Source organism: Rhinoderma darwinii, chromosome 6 (assembly GCF_050947455.1).
Source record: "Rhinoderma darwinii isolate aRhiDar2 chromosome 6, aRhiDar2.hap1, whole genome shotgun sequence".
Lineage (NCBI taxonomy): Eukaryota > Metazoa > Chordata > Amphibia > Anura > Rhinodermatidae > Rhinoderma > Rhinoderma darwinii.
The window spans coordinates 16,832,573-16,852,750 of record NC_134692.1 but is presented as its reverse complement, the minus strand read 5'-3'; the positions used below and the strand labels follow the sequence as shown (position 1 = coordinate 16,852,750).

Below are 20,178 nucleotides of genomic sequence, written 5' to 3'. Positions count from 1 at the left end.
CCTAGGCCTCATGCACACGACCGCGTAGTTTTCATCCATAATTATGTATCAGTTTATTACAGGTAATCTGCGGACCCATTAATTTCTATAGGCCACGGATACCCTTCCGTATATTTACGAATGTGTGTCCAGGCCATAGAAATGATCTGCAAAATATAGAACATGTCCTATTCTTGCCTGCAATTGCGGCACAGACTCGCCCATAGAAGTCTACGGGCGCTTCCGCAATTGCGGATGGCTCTGCATGTGCATCCGTATTTGTGGACAGTAAAAATACTTACTGTCGTGTGCATGAGGCCAAACTGTAGGACAATTGTGGCAGAGTCCGCTATTATTGCGTTAAAAAAATTCCAAAACCCTGATGAAACTTAAAAAATTGCAAACGGAGCTTATTACTACCACTGCTAATTCTAATAGTGAATAATTTCATGTATTTATTTAATATTTTTACTATTTAAAGTTGGCATTTTTAAAACCATGAATCAAAAATTTGAACAACTGCAACTATAATCCTATTATTATTATCATTCTAAAAATGCTGTTGCCATTATTTCCAGCAATTACCCCAAACAATTTGCCTCAATTACCCCTGCGTTTTAGCTCCTGATACCCATCATGCACATATTGTGATACATTTAATCCACATGCAGCCTGATCAGATAATGCGTAACCAGGATGAATGAAGTGATTGTGACCTAGATCTACCAGATGTTAATAACGGTTTAATCAGCACAAAAATCCCCGCTAATTAATGACACTCTGTTATGTTTCATTATCAAACCTGAAGACGCTACTGTTAGATTCTTGTTTGTGCGGTGTGGTGAACGGCATGTCATAACATACTGTACTCCACTAATAACCTGCTCTTCTCTGCCGCCACTTGTGCCAATTAATATTAATACTTACAGTGTTTCAGAAGAGACATATACATGCAGCTAATTTGTCATTTCTAAAGGATATGTCTGCATGGATCGTGAATAACACAGTAAACAAGGGAGCAATTAGATTAAAGTCAACCTATTGCTTATTCTATTTTTTAATTTTTGTTTAATATACAGGTCTTCAAATATCCTATATAGAATAAATGATAATATTATTGCTACTTGCAACCACCACTAGGGGGAGCTCACTGTAATTGGATTTATACAGCAAAATAAATTTGTCTTCACCGAGGTCCTATGCTCCACCTAGTGGCGGCTGCTGTCAGTCAGAATTGACTGTGTCAAGGAAAGCATGGGATTTGACGCTCTGTGTCAGAAAAACAGAGCTCATAGGTATATTCTAAAATTAATTAGCACACATTATCGGATCTTTTTATATTTAAAAAATTCAACACTAGATTTGCTTTAAAAATGGGAACAACATAAAGAAGGATTGCCACTCAAACTAATATAAGGTAGCATTCATGCCTAAATCCAGAAATAAAATGAAATCACCCATATTGCATTTTTTTCATTATTGTAGTCATGAAACTTTTTGGATCCGAGTCCTAGAATTGGAGAACTATGTTCCTATTTTTTTGCCATGTGCAGAAAGCGAGGAAATTACTGTTCTGTGGTCATTTTGAGCTCTGAGAGGCTTTCAAAACCTTTCAAGTCATTACCCAATGGTATTTTTCTAATAAAAATGATCAGTATTCCCCACAGTAACAAATCAGATAACAGATCATTTCCCCAGCGCATAATTGGCTGCTATGGGCAACACTGACTCTTTACCTAAGACCTGTTGACATCGGCCAATTATTGTCACCATTCGCTCATTTCCGATAATTTTTCTGTGAAAATGAGGATTAATGATACATAATAAATTAATTGATCATCGTTAGCCTTGATTGTTTGTGCCGCCATAATAAAACACTGTTATCGGCAGCATGATCCGTATATGTAAATGCTTCTCAAGGCAACATTTACACTACATTACTGCTTAGCACACGGAGGAGTTTCTTCACTGCCAGTTACAATGTGAACCACCTTTCAACCAGTTTTTATGCATTAGACCCATTTTGTTTTTGGGGTTGTGCTCCTTTAAAAAAAAAATATAATTCTCTGTTGAAGGGCGTTTTCTCAACTAAATCAAAGGGACAACATCTTGCATTGGCAAATATACAAAAGTTTGCAAAATGTCCTCTAATTACAACAGTGCTTAGAAACTATTCACTAAATTCCGCTTGGATGTTTTTGGTTTTTTTCTGTCTTTTATAAATGCACTCGGATTTTATAATGAAGCATTATATTTGTAGACTTTAAATACAATTTTTAAAAACATAAAAGTATTTTCTATTATATGAGACTTCCAAACCAGGTGATGTTAAAATTGCAAGTAATTCAGTGGAAAGCATCAATTTGTTAAATAATGGACAGCACTCTATGTTCAAAATGACAGCTTAAAAAATAGGGGAAGAAAATGGTATTATAATGATGGAGTTTTATTGTGTAATTTATGTTGTTTAATGCAAAGTGAAGAATCTACACCTAGAGTTAAATGATGACGTTTTTTTTACAATAAAGAGGGACCACTATGCATAATTGTTTGCTTCACGCATAGCATTTCCATCTCTGGGGCTACTATGTTATTTATACCGTACATCTCTGGATGTAGACATTTGGTGATCATATAAAGTATCCAGATGTACAGTACATTGTGAGAAAATAATAAATACAATATATAATCATTATTTACAAATGTTGCATATGCAAAATGTTATTATATTGTATCATACAATGTCCTGTCCATTTGCTAAGGCTATGGGGGAACTTCTCAGTGCAGTATTGTGGCTTCTTATAGTTTTCCGAAAGGTGAAAGAACTCCGCAACCATAAGGGCATGACCAGATGTGGCGGAATTGCTCTTTTTAGTTGGGTTCGTTTACACGTTGCGGACAATTCCGCTGCGGAGCATAGGCTGCGGTGCAGAATTTGGTGTCCGCAGCATACACTGACTGTTGCGGACATGTAGCGGACTTGTTGCGGACTCATTGCGGAATTTCTCCATTGACTTCAATGGAGAGTCAAAATTCTGCAATGAAGTCCGCAGATGTTATGTGTGCTGCGTAGCGTATTTGTTTTATTAACATGCAGGGGTCACATGGACTGCCGCGTCATCCAGAGAGGTCGGGCTGGATGGCGAAAGAGGGACGCGTCACCAAGATAATGGTCGGGTAAGTATGAATTTCTATTTACTTTTACTAGGGAAAGGGATGTCCCTTCTCTCTATCCTGCACTGATAGAGAGAAGGGAAGCCCTCTTCCCCTGAATACGCAACGGCTAGTCCGCATCAATTTAATGCCCATTTTAGGCAAAGCCGCAACAGAATCTGCAACGCAGATTCTGTGCGGCATTGATGCGGACAGTGGCGGAAGAAATACGTCACGTCTGGTCATACCCTTAGAGTGTTTACAACAGGAAAAGGCACAGACACCGTAGAGCAACTTACATTTGTTTATTTTTAAAATGAATAAATGTGAAAAAATATTTTTGCCGTGATCTCTTTGGAAAACGGCCAGATGGGTATCATTGCTGGTATTCTAGGGTAGTGAAGAACTTCATGGTAACATCACTTATGATCTACGCCAACAGAGAGGTTTATGATTACATCTCTGGTGGTAAAAGGCATTCAAAGGGTTAATGGTAACCCCTCTGGTGGTCTAGGGCAGTAAAAAAAGATCAATAATAACATCCCTGGTGGGCTAGGGCAGCGAAGGGTTTAATTATACTATCTCTGGTGGCCTACGGCAGTGAATTAATGAATGTTTAGATCCCTCATGGGCTAGGGCAATAAAAGGGGTTAATAATAACATCCCTGGTGGTATAGGGAAGTAAAGGAGTTACTGGTAACATTCCTGGTGGGCCAGGGCAGTGAAGAGGTTAACTAATTCTGCACAGGATAACTACCTACACTAAAGGCTGTAGAACTTTATCTTCTTGCTCCCCCATCTGTGGCTGCTAGACACACGGATCATCTCATCTATCAGCCAATCACAGAGCAGCTCAGACAGTCGTAGAGGCTCTGTTATTGGCTGACTGGGATGATGCAGTATCTGAATAACCTATGAAGGACATAAAGGCTTTGAAGGGTTAAAGGCTATGTAAACCTTCAAACACCTTTTTATTAAATATACTTTCTATTGAGTCCATACACCGCTACATCAATTTCCAGAAAAACCCGAACTGAAACGAAGCGGCAGAGCGCTCACACGAGCACTTCTGCCGCTTTGTTTTAGCGATTGGTGCTCGGACCCCACAAATCTAAATTTCTGACATGTCACTATGACATGTCAGAAGTTTGTTGAATGTTTAGTTGCCCTTTAAGCTATTGGAGGCTGGCCATGACAACATGACAACGAAGTAGCATTGTCAGGAACCTCCAATCCTATTCGCGGCAGCCACCTTGGACATCGACACAATTCGGTGGTGGTTCTAGAGGTGGGACCTCTATCTATTGGATATTTATGGCATAATATATGTTACTCTACAATAAATTTATTTGGTCAGAGCACCCTTTAAGTAGAGAGTCGTTAATTTTAACTTGCATACATCTGTTTCTGAATTTTTTTCAGCAGAAATTCCCTAGAATACAAATCTAATGACCGGTGTATAACCAGTAAGGGCCTGCTCATATCACCGTTCGCTTTCTGTTCCGGGGTTCCGTCGGAGGTTTCCGTCGGGTGAACCCCGCAATGGAAAGTCAAACTGAAACCACAGCTTCCGTTTCCGTCACCATTGATATCAATGGTGACGGAAACATTGCTAATGATTTCCATTCATCACCATTCCGGCAAGTTTCCATTTTAATGACGGAATGAATAGCGGAGTCGACTGCGCTATTGATTCCGTCGGAAAAACGGAAACCTGCCGGAATGGTGACGAACGGAACCCCGGAAAAGAAAGCGAACGATGATGTGAACAGGCCCTAATGGTTTCCGTTCGTCACCATTCCGGCAGGTTTCCGTTTTTCCGACGGAATCAATAGCGCAGTCGACTCCGCTATTGATTCCGTTGTTAAAACGGAAATGGTGACGAACAGAAACCATTAGCAATGTTTCCGTCACCATTGATATCTATGGTGACGGAAACGGAAGCTGTGGTTTCAGTTTGACTTTCCGTTGCGGGGTTCACCGACGGAAGCTTTCGACGGAACCCCGGAACGAAAAGCCAACGCTGATGTGAACAGGCCCTAATAGAAATTTGTTCAATAATGGCATCTAAACACTTTGTAAAGTAATATAAATGACTAAACTTCACAACCTACAGTAATAAAAAAATGTATTTTAAAAATTAATGTCTAGATGACAAGAATACTCTTGATTGGAGGATTTTTGTGTTTCTGTAGCTCTTTTCAGGTTTGTACATTGAAGATGGGAATCCATTTCCTTTGGCTATGCAGGTAATGGCTTATCCCATATTAAATGTGAAGCCGTCTTTCTTAATAGGAGGTTAGAATAAATCGCTAATGAGGACAATGACTTTCACAGATGGACTCTAGAAAGTAAGTTCAGCTGAACAAATCTGCTGATAGAGTAGAATACTTTTACAATATGACAAAAGTTATTTGGGCTCAAGTGAAAACTGTCTTGTTAAAAATGAGAGGAGAATATACATTAATTTTAATAATAATCTTTATATTCAAACTGAGAAAAAAAACATCACACTTGGTACCAGCTATACTGGACAGTTTTGTAAACTGTGACGAAAATATAATATAAGTTAATGTACAGTACATGTAATTCAAAAAAGACAAAAATATTTATCCAGTTGACCAATAAACCCAATATCAAATGAGGTTCTGCCTAGTAATTAATTTGATATACTTCTATTACAGATATGAATTTTATACAAAGTCAAATATTGGAGAATTACTTTTTTTTTTTTGGGAGATAATGTTATAAATACAGACATAGTCATGGCAGAGGACTACCGGAATTAAAGGTTTTCCCACTTGAGATATTTTTGTTATATTCTGTACCTATACAGTTTTGTGTGGGGCAAATGGAGCCTCTATTATTTTTGCTATAGCGATGCCCACGTTTGGTAAATTAAATTCTATAAATATGCCTTAAATATTTGTCCTATGGGATCAGGAGAATGGGGGTCCTCTGACCCCTATTCTGCAAACTGGAGCAGCTGGCGGCCAACACATCCTACAGGGGCTGAATGGATAGGTGGCCCGCATTTGCAAACTCTACATCGGTGTCTTTGGGAGTCGCAGAAACAGCTTGGGAGACCCCAATTTTTGTGATAGGCGAGAGTCTCTCGTCTGCTAGACATTTATGGCATATCCTTTGGTAATGCCATAAGTGCCTAAAGTGAGAAGAATATCAGTGCTCATCAAAGCGAGTAACCTAGCGAGACATAGTCTATCTATGTGAAGTCTTATTCAAAATCATGGAGTGGATCCAAAAAAGAGAAGTTCTGCTGCCAGTTTTAGCTGCAAAAAAAGATGCTTCCAAATGCTGCATCAAAATTCAAAGTGTGAACTAGGCCATCCTATGCAAATTTCAGCTGTAAACAACTAAATGAAATCTCCAATGAAAGGCTAAAGACAACCGTTTGGTATGCTTGAATTAATAATGTAAGACCATGTTGGCCAACTCGTTTCCAGGCGGTGACTCTATAAAATAATATTTCATTGAGTATTTGACTTTGCATAGTCTCTTCATAACACTAGATTTTGCCTTGGCTGCTCTTCACTTAGTATTCGCTGTATGCAAAGATCACATTAAACCATAGGTCCACTTTTGAACATCACTTGTTATATTTTTCCTCCTTGATCTTGAGTTGCATGCTATCTTCTCCTCCATTCGTGTTTCAATGTGCAGTACTCTTAGCGATTACGTTTGAGGACACATCACATCTTCCTACAACCTTTGCTTTACCAATGTTTGTCAAGGTCAAGCTCAGCTTCAATGTTTTGATCACAATTAAGTGTGTTCAAAAGGCATTAATATAAAAAGATAAATCTGTATTGTGCTGTTTGTGAGAACTAAACTGTTAGAGGTGTGTTTGTCGACACAAGGTTGACATTTTCCAACTATCAACGAGCTAAATTTTGAATAACGTTTCGGAGAAGGGGGCTTGTCTTTCAGTATTCTCAGTGGGCTCATGGAAATGACCATATTATGGATCTGCATAGTAGGGATCAGCTATATGGTACCCATATCATTCTGTGGCCCGTACCGTATCTCAATGCGCCTCTGATTTATGTAGGCACGCAACATTTTGTTTCTCAAAAGAAAAAATAATGAATCCGTGAGGAAAAAAAATTGTGTCATGCGCCATTGCGTAACGCATTACGGCAGTATGGTAATATGTTGCATCACGGAGGCATATGGGTCCATAATACCGATTATTAGTAACAATTTTTCAATGTAGGTCCCGTTAAATTTAAATTAATTTTTTGACAAAAAACATTATTTTCATGTTTTTCTCTTTTTTTCACTACCATTTCCAATATCCATATTGATCGTTTCAACTCTTTCTTTACAGGGAATGACACAATCTATTGGACTGACATGGGATACAACAAAATCAGCCGCTCCAAACGAGACCAGACCTGGAGAGAAGATATTATCACAAATGGACTTGGGAGAGTGGAAGGAATAGCGATTGACTGGATAGCCGGTAGCTGTCATGTATCTCTCTCGTCTCTGTCACTGCGCTCCTTATAAAGTGCTTTTACATGTTTCTGGTCATGATCTTTAAAATGATTTTTTTTTTGTTCCTTTATATTTATTTATGTTTTAAACAAAAATGTCATATTTGTGCATCTAGGCACAACAGAGCACAGAATCAATTTCTCTGTCAGGGAGTCTCCCACTGACATTTTGGGCCTCTAGATATGTGTTTTTAATGCTGGCGATGATTAAGTAGTAATAACTAGGTATTATTCTTCTGAGAGCTGTTCAGGCAGAAATACATCTTAGATGCTTCATGCCTCAAGTTATGAAGTTTCGAAATATGGTACAGTATAAACCCGTATTCTCTAGATAGGAGAAATGTAACTCAGTGGAGACATTCGTTTTAGTTGCAATTCATCGGAGGATTTTTTTTTTTCTACCGATGGCTTTAAAAATGTCTGCCCTACAGTAAGACCAGTTCTAGCCAAATAAAAGTAATATTTAATAAAGTCAAGATATTAACTTTTTTTTATGTTTCCTTATCGTTTTTATTTTTGTTCTCTTTTTTTAAAACATTTTTGTAAGTATTACATGCCCTGGATTCCGCCTGCCAACATTTTTTTTTAACCATTTGTGAAAATAACGCACATTTTCCCTGTAATACAACATGAATACAATCATTATTTCTGTGTTTATACATTTAACACTAACGTAACATGTAAAAGAAAATATAGTTCAATGTAACAAAATATGTTTCAGCCCCCATAAATGAAATGACTACCTGGTCCTATGAGTTTGTCTTAAATTAGTCTAAAGTTTACGGCGAGCTTTACCCTTGGAAAGCATTTACCCCAATTTTGAGGAAAGATTTACAGCTTTCTGCATTTTTTTAAGCTTTGACTTTACTGTGTTCCAAAACTTTTTAAAAAAAAAGCAATTATGTCAGAAAAAGTACTTTTGTTAATGTCACGATCTGTGGGTGTGTGGACCCACTGGGCCGCACCGCCGTTGCAGGATGGCAGCTGGCCAAACTACAGTGTACTAAGTTAATATATATAGTCCACGCACAAGGGTACCTGTGATAGTCCAGACAGTAGCAACAGCAGACACAGATGGGATCTTGACGGCAGGTGATGCAGATGAGAGAGATGACACCAGACGTGACACCAGATCATGGGCTAATTAGTGATGTTAAACATGTGCGCGCACTAGCCTTTTATGGCCGGGTGCGAGCCCTACGGGACACAGCAGAGTGAAGCGGAAGGGAGCGCTGGCATTTCCTGGGGAGGAGATGGGGACCAGAGCTCACAAGTCCATGTCTGCAGCCTTCAGGGGGTGAGTAGTCCCGACGGTCTGCGGCCATGGACGTTACAGTTAATAAATCTCTTTAAGTGTTATTACGCAATAAAACATGGAAAAGACCAAGGGATTGAATTTGCATATTGTAATATAATGTAGTATAGCATATTATTTTTGTATCTATCGATCTATCTATCTATCTATCTATCTATCTATCTATCTATCTATCTATCTATCTATCTATCTATCTATCTATCTATCTATCTATCTATCTATCTATCTATCTATCTATCTGTCTGTCTGTCTGTCTGTGTCTGTCTATCTATCTATCTATCTATCTATCTATCTATCTATCTATCTATCTATCTATCTATCTATCTATCTATCTATCTATCTATCAAGAAGTCATTATTATAAATTGCTGAAGACTGTATTTAATCTTTAATTGAGCTGTTTTGTTATTGGAAATAGGTAACATCTATTGGGCAGACCATGGTTTTAATCTGATTGAAGTGGCAAGACTTAATGGCTCCTTCAGATATGTGGTTATTTCAAGAGGTATAGATCAGCCCAGGGCTGTAGCCGTACATCCCGATAAAGGGTGAGAACAATTATTTTCCTTCTCATATAATTAAAGGATTAGCAAATAGTATGTTTTTTTTTGTATAGTCCTAGTATATTGATACAAAATTATTGTCACATGCCTAAAATGGGCATTCATTGTTGACATCACATGTAAAGTTGAGCGAGTGGATTCTACACAAATCTGGTCTGAATTTCTCAAATGTTTTGGATTTGGCGATATACTAAACTTCTGGCAGTTAGCGGCCATGGTCGCTTCCCCATGATGCCTTGCAGTCAGCCTTCCCAGAATGCACTGCGGTTCTCCCTCACTCTCTCTGGCACAGCTAATTATGACATTAATTATGCTGGCTTTTTTAATAAAGAAGTTGGATATAGTCCTAAAAGACATCAGAGAGTCAGAATTTTTTTTTAATGGCACTCGGGGCACTTGTGACTCACAATTAATTTATGAGGAACCAAATTGAATTGGACGGCCGGTTCGACCCAATCAGACTCTTAGCCAATTTTTGGAAATGTGCTCATCTCTTATCATTGGTCCTTTTCTTTATTCCTTAGTTTTAACACTTCAACCATCTGGGCCCCAGCTCATAAAATGTTACATCATTGGTTATCTTTCTACTAAATCTCCATCTGAAAAATGTATCCCTAAAACCACATGGGCAGGAAAGTTCTGTCTTCTTGTGGTGTAAGTAGAGAAATAAATTTACTACACCCTAATACCCTAATCAGCTGCCAGAAATCTGCCATAAATCTGACAAATGGATTCCAGAACTCAGTTACAAGACATATGGTAAATCCCACAACAGACAATCGAGATGAATGAATGAATCTGTGAAAATTTGCCTCGTCTGTATAAAAGACAGTGTAGGCTGAAATGCTTAAATATGGGTCTGTATTAAAAAATTTGCAATCAGCAAAACTCTGGCAACTATGGCAGCTCTAGTTATAAAGGAAAAGTGTCATGTGAAAAAAAAGAAATAATTATATAATAAAGTTCACCAAAGGTGTTTTCAAAATTTTTGGGGGACACCTTAAAAAATAATAAAGAAAAAAAAATAATGAAGTAATTAATTAATAAGTACCATAAAAAAGGAACCATATCCAAGGCCATTAACTAGACTTTAACTAGAGCATATTATATAGAATATAGATTTAACTTAATTTTTTTACATGAACTTGTTTTAACTTTTTTTTGCTATTTTTATACAATGAGGTCTGTATTTCTAAAAACACAGTTACTCGGTGTTTAAATTTTTTAAAAAAAAGGTTAAACCATATTTGTCATGAAAAAAACAAACATAAAATGAACTTTTTAAGACAAAAAAAAACTAAGTTAGAGCGGTTTCACTATAATTGGTTTAGTCACCAAGACAGGGTGGGCATTAAAGGGTTAACAAAACATACATGTTTTCTATTTTATAGTGAATAATTCTTAAAATATTATATTATTATTATATTGTTATTTTGTTCTATGACTCATAGTTACCTTTTCTGGACTGAATGGGGGCAAACTCCTTGCATAAGTAGAGCCCGTTTGGATGGGTCTGAAAGAACTATCCTGGTGAACACGGGAATCTCCTGGCCGAATGGAATCTCTGTAGACTATGAGGTCAGTTTCCCCATTACATATTTATAAAGAGTCTCGCAGTTACAAGCACACACCTTCTGTTCACCTTTCCATTAGTCTCTTAATAAAATGCTCCTGTAAAAAAGATTGGTAGCTGAAGTTTACTTTGAAATTGATCTTTAGGAAAACAAATTATACTGGTGCGATGCCCGTACAGACAAGATAGAAAGGATCGACCTTGAAAGTGGCCGGAATCGGGAGATTGTGCTGTCAGGGAGCAATGTGGATATGTTTTCAGTTGTCGTCTTCGGGGCTTACATCTACTGGTCTGACAGGTAATTTATTTTTCCATAAGTATTTGAGTCTGAAAATGTTATTTCAGCACCAGCTGCTTCACCCTTGTAGGATTAGCCATTCCTTAGCAAGGTCACAATAAGGATCTCATAGAGCGATGTAATTTCCACAGAAAAGGCATCTTCGATATTCAAAGCTAAACCATATCAATGTCACAGACACAAGTAGGTTTCCATGCCTTCTGTTAGGCCAGCTGTCTGTTGCATTTTAACGACTTGTTTGATTTTAATTATTCCAGGATTGTTGATCTGTGATATTCTCTTGTTATTGGCAGAGCACACTCAAACGGCTCCATCAGAAGGGGCCACAAGAATGATGCCTCAGATGCTGTGACCATGAGAACGGGACTTGGGATTAACCTAAAGGATGTAAAGGTCTTTAATCGAGCAAGAGAGAAAGGTTAGAGTCTTCTACTTTATTATTAGGATACCATTAATATAGTTACGGTAGCTTCATTAAGGATACGATGCTATTCCAATTAGACTTGGAAACAATTAAGTATAAGTGCTCTGTTATGTAAGAAAAAATAAGGCCTTAAAGTGTAACTTTACGTTCGACAAACTTCTGACATGTCATAGTGACATGTCAGAAGTTCTGATTGGTGGGGGTCCGAGCACTGAGTCCCCCACTAATCACTAAAATAAAGAGGCAAAAGCGCGTGTGAGCACTGAGCCGCTTCGTTTTTTGTTCGGCTTTTTCTGGAAATCAGTGTATCGGAGTACGGGCTCAAAAGAAAGTCTATGAGCCCGTACTCCAATACATTGGCTTTCTGGAGAAAGCCAAACAGAAATTAAGCGGCTCAGCGATCACACGAGCACTTCTGCTACTTCGTTTTAGCGATTGATGGAACACAGTGGGGCAGATTTACTACTGTGTCTGGGTCTAAAAAGTGTTGTCAAATGCACCAAATTTGAGCTCAGATTGGCCTAGTTTGGCGAAAAATCTCTTTTTCGGGATTTCACATTTTACTTCATTTTTTGGTTACTTTGCATAAATCTAATTTAAAGGGTTTGTCCCAGAATCAACAGTTATCAACTATCCACAGGATAGGTGATAATTGTCTGATCGCTTAGTTCTCCACCACTTGGACCCCCACCAATCGCAAGAACAGGGGTGTCGAACATCCAGATCCTTCTCATTTCACCCCACGCAGTATCGAGGAGCTTGAATGGAGTGACAGTCGAGCCTGGCCCAAGCCTCCGTACAATGTTTATGTGACTGCCTGAAACAGCCGAGCGCTGTATTCACCTATTTCCGTTGTTCTGACTTTGAATGGAGCGGCAGCGCGCACACTTGATCAACGCCCAATGCAATGTCCTCCTCACTCCGGTAGAGCAGTAAGGAGAAACGGGGGGTTCAGGACCCCCTTTATCGCAATCGGCGGGGCTCGCAGTGGGTGGTAGGGCTTCTAACGATAAGAAAATTATCACCTATCATGTGGACCACCACTTTAATTTTAATCACATTTTGCTAATTTAATTATATCAAGAGCATAGCCGCATTTAGAAAAAAAGCACTCCAGTTTCTTCTTCCTGTCTGACTTCTGGGCTAGCCAAATGAACAATATTTTGTAGTCAGAAGACTTTTAGTACAATATAGATTGCAGTAAACTGTACTATAGCAGTTTATTGTTGGGAGCAGAGATGTGGAAAATCTAGTTGTGTTTACAAGTCTGTTAGGGTATGTTCACACTGAGTTTTTTGGTGCTGTTTTTGATGTGGAAACTGCCAAAAAAACTACCGAAAATGCCTCCCATTGATTTCAATGGGAGGCGGAGGCTTTTTTTTCCCACTCGCGCAAGAACACGCTCACGGAAAAATAACCATCATGCTCTTTCTTCAGGCGTTTGCGTCTCTGACCTCCCATTGACATGAATTGGAGGCAGGGAAAACTGTTCTTTTTTTGCGTTTTCTGTCTGCGGCACTCAATTGCTGCAACTAAAAAGCGTGGAAAAAAACGTGGCAAACAGAGTGCATTCCTGAAGGAATTTTGTGGCAGATTTTTCTGCCTGCAAAAAACTCTGTGTGAACTAGGCCTTAGGGTTCCTTAAAGGACAAATCCAGTCAAAATTAGTCATAAAGACGACCCCTGTCCATATGCCCTATTAAAGGGGTTTTCCACTTAAAAAAAGTTTTTACTGACACATAATAAATAGCTTTGTAATATACTTACCTTTCGAAAGACCTTGATTTCTTTGAACCATGCATGCTCTGTACAATGATCAGCCATTGCGCCTGCACAGCCCCAGTGATGTACTGAGAGCAGTAAAAATGGCGACGGGAAGGAGGGAGCGTGTAATAGGGGGTGTAGCGGGCATGTTTAACTAGCCTTGATCCCGGCACTTGGCATGCTGGGAGAGAAGCGGAACATGCTGGAGTGGACCGGAAGATAGCACTGAAGAAACGGAGTGATGAAAAAAAAAAAAAGATATAGAAAAATCCCTTTAAGGAATCGGGAACCCCCCCCTGTATAAGCCAGATTGTAGAGCTACTCTGTAAGAGAAGCTCCTGTTCGGGCGGACTTGAGCCATCCATGTGCGACATAGACAGCCAGTCTTCTGTATGGCCGAATGTAATACTACATTTGTCGCTGCAGGGGAAATGTCTGGGTTGCCATGGCTTCCACTAACAAAGTCGTGGCAGTCAAGCGCCTTTTTAAAAGGGGATGTTGCTGATCACAAAATACCCGTAATCCTTCCACATGTATCTATGACATATTAGAAGATAATTTGACCTTATTTGTCTCTAACCCCTTAATGACCAGGCCTGAAAAGGCCTTAATGACCAGCCAAAATTATTCTGTTTTTGCCTCTCTGCCTTTCAGCAGCCATAACTTTTTAAATTTTTTCATTGATGTGGCTGTATAAGGCCTTGTTTTATGTGGGAGATATAGGATTTTTTTTCCCCCACAATTTTGCGGTTATTGTAGCACGTGTTAGTGTACAGAGCCTTCTGCTTCTGGCACCAACACCTGCATAACTTATGGTGCCGGAGGCAGCTGATCGGTGCGGTATCTGGGTGCCGGATCTCCACCGGACCAGACAACCCTTATAAGGACTGGATATGATAAATACATACATATACCCTTTCTGCACCTTCATGTAATAGTATGTCAAAGGCCTAAGGTCTTTATTGTTGATTAAAAAAAAAGTTTTAAATCCCAGGAGTCGTATAGGCAAAAATTATTCTTGGACCTAAACGGGTTAAGGACTCAGAAGTGATGCTCGAAATTCATAAATTCAAACAACTAGTTAGTGCAAAGTGAAAAACAAAAAGTTTCGTGATTGGAAATTCAAACGATTTGAAGTGATTTTCCCACAAACTTTGCTACAACGTCTGAGCTTTCCATTTCTAATTAGCATCAATGAATGAGTGTTAATTAGAGAAAGTTTTCATTCAATGTAGAAAGATGTTTGTACATTTCTGAAAAAGTTCAAAGACAAGTCAATATATAGATGATTAGACAGAGACAGCGTGTTTCTCTTTAAGTTGCATTTTGCTCATTTGTCTTTGCTCAAAATGTTATAAACTCAGTGAACAAAGTTAATCTTCTTTCAAATTTTTTAAGATTTATTTTGTAAGTGAAAATTGAGGTCAATAGCTAATCCCATTAATCACATTCATCATTTATTAGAAACGATTAGGTATAAAAACATGTAAATGTTACAATATTATTTTATTCTAAAATTACAAATAAAAAAGATCATATGAGTATCACAAGCTGCACTGGCCTTTCTCCAGCTGCAGGAATTCCTGATTTACCAACATGATTGCCCTATGTCATGCTTATTTTAATGTTAGACTGGATTTAGAAAACAAATGCAAGATAAATTAAATTTTTATTTTTAATTTTTGTCATTGACTTCAACCATTGGTGGGACCCCGGGATCACCATGTTCTGGTTGATGAGGAGAAAGACAAATAAAAAGTTTAGCCCTGGTGTAGACTGTGCAATAAGGGTAAAACCTGACTTGTCCACATCATTGGGTAATCAAATAGGATGATTGCCCTCTTTTGGCTTCATGGGGGAATGGTAAAGACTGAATTGGACTGCATATGCAGCTGGCATTGATCTAGGAAGGTACATATACTCAACATGGGCCGTTGGGCAACTCAATATGCCAAAAATAGAGATGACCAAGATGTTTTACCTGATCCACCAGTTCGCCAGTCAATAGAATACAATGGTAGACTCAATTTCTCTATCATTCTTCGAAATTTTCCAGAAACTCTCAAACCTGGAAAATCCATTTGTCCTATGCATCCTCATATCCAGCAAATGGCAACTGAATTAGTAAAATTCAAATTGGGCCAACATTTTACTCCTCTATACCCATAAATGTTTGGTCAATGAAGGTATGACCTTTGGAATCCTAAAAACTGAGGTTCCCAGACCCCATCCCTAACAGAGATTTTAATGATGCGTGCATAGTCACTCTCCATTGGACACAGCTGAATTACCACCCTTTAAACTGGAGTTCCTTCAGGAACCACAAATAAATAAGGGGAGAGGGTATAAAAATAATTCAGATGTTGCCCACAATCGCATTTTGATAGTTTATCCTAAGATTATACAATCAATGCGTATTCCTGGAAAACCCCTTTAAATGATACAATTTTCATATTTAACTTTTCTTTCTTTCTTTGTTTTTGCAGTTCTATGCTTTTTATGCTGTGTAACTTGGCTCCATTATTCATAAGAATGCAAACTATTTAAACAGATGATCCTTATGAGACTTAATAAAAGAGTAGAATAAACATGGTCAGTGACCCGCGACAGTCACATAATGTCAATTTTTTTCCCTCTCTACAGGAACCAACATCTGTGCTAAAAACAATGGAGGATGTCAACAAATTTGCTTATACCGGGGGAATATGCAAAGGACGTGTGCTTGCGCTCATGGATATCTAGCCAAAAATGGGATTACTTGTCTAAAACACGAGGGTTATTTGCTGTACTCTGGAAGAACAGTTTTGAAAAGTATTCATCTTTCTGATGAAACCAATTTGAATTCACCCATACAACCATACGAAAACCCGGAATATTTCAAAAACATTATCTCCCTGGCATTTGACTACAAATTCACCGAAAAAGGCACAAACCGCATTTTCTACAGTGACGCTCATTATGGAAATATTCAATTAATTAATGATGATTGGTCAGGAAGAAAAATCCTTATTGAAAGTAAGTGAACATTGACCTCTTTAGTGTAACATTATTAAATATATGGGTCATATGGAACTCTACATATTAATATTTACTACTAGATGGATATTAGTTGAATAAAAAGTCTTTGTATACTATGGTACATTGTCGTTTTCATACTAGCTGTTATTAGATGGAATTGTTTAGATCAGTGATCACAAACTCGTGGCTCTTCAGCTAATGTCATACTACAACTCCCAGCATGCCCCAGCAAAGTTTGATTTCTCCCTTAGAATCCAGTAAAATACATTAGAGATTAGAGAATCACGTTAGGGTTTTGTTGTGCAACATCAGGCTATGGAGAGGTTCCTGCCTTTTTAGGGTGGCTATTCTGTTTTCTATGTACATTCCTATATACTGTATGACCATTTGTCCCTTAATTCTCAAGATTCAGCTGTATGTATTTAGAGTATCTTTTGTTCAACACTAATTCTTCACTTAAAAACATTGTATTTATAAAATGAAAGTCATGTTTAAGCTTTCTTAAACTTAACGTAATATTATCATTTTTACTTTCTGCATAGTAGTACATGTAAATATATAAAACTTTGTAGTATAGGTTTTTAGGTAAAATCGGCATCTTCTTAAACTTCCAGCAGCCTTTAGTTCCCCCTTCCCTCTTTTTGGGCTCTCCTCACATCCACCTCACCTCAGCCACCAAAAAATATCAATCTAGAGTAAAACAGTAAAAGCCGGAGAGGAGGGGTATGCAGCTGCAAAATCTAATGCTCACTGTGTGTTAGGGTCTTATGCTGTGAGAGGGAAGGGGGAGGAGCAAGAGGAGACATCTGATTTGGATTAGAACATAAATCACAGCTTTAAGCACTTTGGGGTGTTGTGCAACGTCAGGCTGGGGAGGGGGAGCAGCAAGAGGGGGACATCTGATTGGGTTATAGCACACAACATAGCTCTAACCACTTTGGGGTGTTGTTGAGCCGATGGGCAGCAAGTTGGATACATCTACAGCTACTTAAGGAGTAATTATTTTTTTAATCTTTTTGAAAACCATAGGTATGCTTTAAACCATAAAAGAAAAAAAATATTAAAAAGGTAATCAACCACAGACCTTGCTTTCCAGCATTGTGATCATTACAGAGCTCCCTGGTCAGTTTCTTCTCAGAAACCTTATATCACATGATCAAACAGCATAATGAACTGCTTATTATAGACCTCCTTGTAGGATAGTCATGTTTTAGATACTTGTGCTTTATGCCATGAAAGGAAGCCTTAAGGTGTTTACGCTTGAGGTGTTTTTATATTTTCTAGACTTACATTAAAACCAAGCACGTGGGCTTGTTACATATGGGAAGATTCATCGACATTTTTGAGACATAAATGTTGTACTCATTAATTTTGCATTGACTATGAGCGTCGTATGAAGAGTCTGTCTTACAAATACATGTATAAGCAGAAGCACATGAAGAATTTAGTCTCACTAGGGTGTAGCCTGAGCCTCCTGCAACGTGAATTGAGAATTAATTATATCGATCTAATTCATAAACAAAGTGGAAGAAGCCAAAATACATGGAAGTGAAGCTCATTTGTTTGAATGCGTAAATTGTCCAATGTTTCTAAAATTGAAAGGTGTTTGCTGCTTAATTCATAGAGCAATGATAGAGATACTGAAATCCTTGGTTAGATGTCACTGATCACCTTAGGGTGAAAATCTGTGTATCTATTTGAAGTTGTCTCTCTTGATAAAACTGAGCCTCTCGTTCCAAAAGATACAAAAAATATATTTTCTCTGCCTGCAGAATGCTGCCAGGGTAGAACCTGTTCTTTCCAAAATAAAGAGCCATAGGTTTCAAGAACTATTTTTTTAATGAATATATTTATGAGCAAATGAAACGGACAATCTCACCAAGGACATTGATGGCATTTCACGAGGATACGCCATCAATGTCTTATCAGTGGGAGTCCGATTGCTGTGACTCCCGTCAATTGCTAGAACGAAGTAACAGTTGTGCTAGTAAAGTACCATGCCACTTGACTTGTGCTGCCCCCCTTGGCTTTTTTCAGGCATGACATGTTTGGTCCATTATAACCGGCGTCCGAAAAAAGCTGTGTGGATCTAACAGGAGCCAATGTTGCACAGTGCTTTTCTAGCACTGCTGCCACTTTGTTCTACTTTTTTTGTAAATAGTGTTTAATAAGTAAATAATGCAAAATTATGTGTAATGAGCGAATTTCCTGAAATTGGATTCGGTCCAATTAATTTTGCCACGAATCGCAAGTTTCCCGATAGCCTCTCTGATGTCTTCTAGGTCTGTATTCAAGTTAAACAGAGCAATCGGGGCACTTGCGATTCCACAAGAATAAAAACATACTAACCACGTCCACTGGTCTCCCATAGCGATGCTTCCCTGCCGGTAGGTGAGGGGATGTAGCTGTTCCATGTGATCGCTGCAGTGTTCACATGGGACAAAACTACGTCATGGCATACCTGTCCCATGTGACCGCTGCAGCCTGTGATTGGAGGGATGATGGGTGGTGAGTTTTTTTTTTTTTATTATTATTCTCATCTCCCCTTTTTTAACTATAATCGGCAAAATGGGGGCCGGCGCACGCAAGCAGCCGCCATTTTGACAATTTGTGCAGTGTGATCCCCAAAAGCTTCAGATTTCGGTGTATCCGAAACTTTTGCCAAATTCAGACCAAATTTGATTTGTGTCAAATCAGTTCTCTTTTAACGCCTCATTGACCAGGGAAACATTTGCTTCATTCTAGAAATCGGAAGAAGTCCCAACGTCTGGACCATCACTGATCAGCAAGTGATGGTACGTCGAAGTGATACGCTGTCACTTGTTTAAGTGGAAAACTCCCTTAAAATTATCAAATTCTAGTAGCCACCATTAGGGGGAGTTGAGGAGTTTACTGAAGACAGATTTATTATAAATCCATATCCAATGAGCTCCCCCTAATGGTGGCTACTGGCAGATTGAATTTTATCATTTAACTCTTTTGCTTTACAGGGAATTTGGGGGTCTGTAACAGAAATCAGCACTCCGGCCCTCATACAGATATATTTCAGAATTAGTCGGTACAGAATTTTGGACATAGACAAAAATGTGTTCAAAGGAGAAAATTCATATTAAGAAGTTCTACAATCTAAGGACATATTAATAAAGAAACAAAATGGTCATGGTGGAAACTTTTTTTGCCTTTGTTTATTGAAGTAACAAGATTGAAATATGATGCAATAGTTAAAATTATACGATTGAAGTTGATATATTAAAGTATAAGCATTGTTGTAGATTGATCTGATTAATAATGTGCTTCTATATCGAATCTGTGGCTGAGATGTTGTAGTTGGAGAGTCTATAATCAGGTGCCCTGAACTTTAATTTGTTTCTTATAGTTTATTTCCTGCTAGGATTGTTTTTTAGTAAGTTGCTTGCTAATTTTCGTGAGATGAACCTATATAATTGAAGTCTCTGGGGCTTAAGATTAATTAAATTCTCCAAAAAAAAACTATTTTTGTCTCCGTTTTGAAAATATGAATTAAACATCAAATGAGGCTGCCTCTAAATTAGCATAAAAACATTTCCTTAGAGTGT

The 20,178-nt window shown here is 38.3% G+C and overlaps 1 protein-coding gene across 5 annotated transcripts in view; it reads left to right on the top strand.

Annotated features, from left to right (window-relative positions):
* Window positions 1–20,178, top strand: part of LRP1B (LDL receptor related protein 1B) — a 1,078,540-nt gene that overhangs the window by 822,620 nt on the left and 235,742 nt on the right. For all 5 annotated transcript variants that reach the window (XM_075829239.1, XM_075829241.1, XM_075829238.1 and 2 more), the window contains exons 36-41: window positions 7,481–7,615; window positions 9,382–9,511; window positions 10,978–11,104; window positions 11,246–11,397; window positions 11,691–11,815; window positions 16,229–16,600. In XM_075829239.1, the coding sequence (XP_075685354.1) occupies window positions 7,481–7,615; window positions 9,382–9,511; window positions 10,978–11,104; window positions 11,246–11,397; window positions 11,691–11,815; window positions 16,229–16,600 (1,041 nt within the window). The remainder of the gene's footprint in view (window positions 1–7,480; window positions 7,616–9,381; window positions 9,512–10,977; window positions 11,105–11,245; window positions 11,398–11,690; window positions 11,816–16,228; window positions 16,601–20,178) is intronic.